The 2330-nt window shown below is 46.2% G+C and overlaps 1 protein-coding gene across 1 annotated transcript; it reads left to right on the forward strand.

Moving 5' to 3' along the window:
* Positions 1-551: 551 nt before the first annotated feature.
* LOC110925212 lies at positions 552-2033 on the forward strand. Its single transcript, XM_022169179.1, has 5 exons — positions 552-683; positions 744-986; positions 1092-1256; positions 1325-1666; positions 1902-2033. Exons 1-5 carry the CDS (start codon positions 552-554, stop codon positions 2031-2033), a joined length of 1014 nt encoding a protein of 337 aa, XP_022024871.1.
* The last annotated feature ends 297 nt before the right edge of the window (positions 2034-2330 follow it).

Below are 2330 nucleotides of genomic sequence, written 5' to 3' on the forward strand. Positions count from 1 at the left end.
GACTTCTCCTTTTTATTTGATGCTCCTCTTTCTTCCCCGCATGACACGGCTGCGGATGTGGGGGTTAATAAAGAATTTACAAGGAGCCCTTCTATCGAAGTGGTGACTGAGCCCTCTGTGCGGGCAGAGGATACTTGGAAGAAACCCGCGTCTCAGATCTTTGATACCGTGGATTCCCATGATAATCTGATCTCCCCGCAGGACACTGATGATCTGAACCTGAAGTTTGCTGATGTTGAGAAGAAAAAATCTCCTGCTGCCGAGAAGACTTCTGGTTCCGCTTCTAGGGGTGCGGGTTTTGAAGGTCCTCCTATTCAGCCTAAAGAGTCTGAATTGGAGTACTACTACTGTACCTATACGGAAGACCGGGCTGTGAACTATCATCGTCCCCCTTGGAGCATTATGCAAGGGATGATATTTCAAGTGATCCTTCTGCTTGTAAGGAGATTTTGGGTGGTTTGGGCACCCCGTTTGAAGTTTATCAGGCCCGCGCTTTACCCCGTGAGCTCCGGATCAACCAACTCTCCTCCATGCTTGTGGGGAGTTCCATAATGGCGAATGCCATTATGGAAGACTACAAGGTGTTGGGGCGCAAGAAGGAGGAAAACGCTCGCTTGCGGGCTGAGTCTGAAGCGTTGGTGAAAGCTGCTCGGGAGGGTGCGGAGCAGCTTAAAAGGGAGAAGGCTGCCTTTGAGCAGTATAAACTGACTGAAGAGTGGGCTGCAACTGCTGGCCTTAAACAGGTTCGTACTCTTGCCAAATTGCTTTCTGATGAGCGTAAGAGTTGGAAAGAATCTTGGGCCAAACAGAATGAAAAGATGCTTCGTGTTCGTCAGGAGCTGACTAATGTCAAGGCAGCGAATGCTGCTTTGGTCAAGGAGAAGGCCGCAGTTGAGGCGGTTGCCAGAGAGGCCAAGGAGGCGGAGGTCCGCGCTGCCAAGGCTCTTGAAGAGGCAAATGTTGACCGCACCAGCTTAAACAAGACTGTTGAGGGCCTCTAGGTATGAGTTGTTTTTGCTCTTGAATTTGTATCTTTCTGTTTCACAAGTATGATTGAGTATCTTTATACTTGGTTTCTTTGTTGTTGAAAGGCTGAAGTGCAGAACCACGTGACCATTCTTGCGGAGGTCACGGCCCGCGCGACCGAAGCTGAAGCGCGGGCAAGGGAGGCTGCCGAGGCTAGAGATAGCCTTGTTTCTTCATTCGATCAGCTTAAGGCCGATCATGATTGGATGCGTGATCACGGCATTGGGCATGTAAGTATCTGGTGCCTTTGCTTTTGTTTAGATTTTCCTGTGATAACCTTATTGCTTGTATTCTGCAGATTGTTAAGGCTATCCTCGACGCACCTGAGAACGCAGCTGGTGTAGAGGAGATCAGGCTGCGCGCGCGGGAGGCTGGTTTTAAAGCTGGCTACAACCGATGCATCAGCCATATCAATGTTTTATCCCAAGGAAAATATACCGATGAAAGGTCTGGGTTCCATGGCGTGGATACTGAAGCGCGTCTTGCTGCCGCTCTTGCAGCGTATAACGACATGTCCATTTCCGCCCTTGAGGAACTTGATAAATGCTTGGACGCGGAAGACTATGTGGACCGCTTGCGGTTATTGTATGGTGATGATGAAGAGGAGGAAGAGACCGCTGGTGATGGCAAGGGTGGTGCGGTACAAAGAAGGACTAGGTTGGCCTGCGTGCCCTTTTTTGTTTCCTCGATGTAAATGTTAGAAACCTTATGTAAATCTCTTGTGCACCGTGTAGGTGTAGAAATTTTTTGAATATAAAGTTTTAACCGTTTAGTTCAATTTGACAAGTGTTTTTTATTACTTGCATGTTTGAACGTATATGAGTTAATGTTATTGTAAATAGCATTAAGTCTAAATTTGCCTTTTGCATATCTAGGTGATATGCAAGTATGTGTGGCTCAAAGTATTTAAAAAAAAACTCTTTTACTTTCTTTGTGTGAGCGCGTATATGGATGACTCTGTTGGCTGTAAAGCGCAGTTGAGTATACTCTATACCTTTGTCGTATGAGTATTAGTCAATTCCTGTTTTCATCCCGTTAAGGTTTAGGAATTGTGTAGGTTTTGTGAAAACCGTATGTGCGCATCCAGCCGGATAGACACTTAATGTTTTGCCTTTGCTGGCCTATTACAATATTTGTGTGTGGTCACCACTTTGTGTGGGTATCGCGAATGAAGATTTTGCCAATCTGTTTTTGCAGATACCGCGAAGTGGAACACGCATTTGTAATAGAAGGAAATAAACAATATTGCATTGAATCGTTCATTTATGTTGGTGCATTTATGTCTATCGCCTCCGTCAATTCCG

Source organism: Helianthus annuus, chromosome 17 (assembly GCF_002127325.2).
Source record: "Helianthus annuus cultivar XRQ/B chromosome 17, HanXRQr2.0-SUNRISE, whole genome shotgun sequence".
Taxonomy (NCBI): Eukaryota; Viridiplantae; Streptophyta; class Magnoliopsida; order Asterales; family Asteraceae; genus Helianthus; species Helianthus annuus.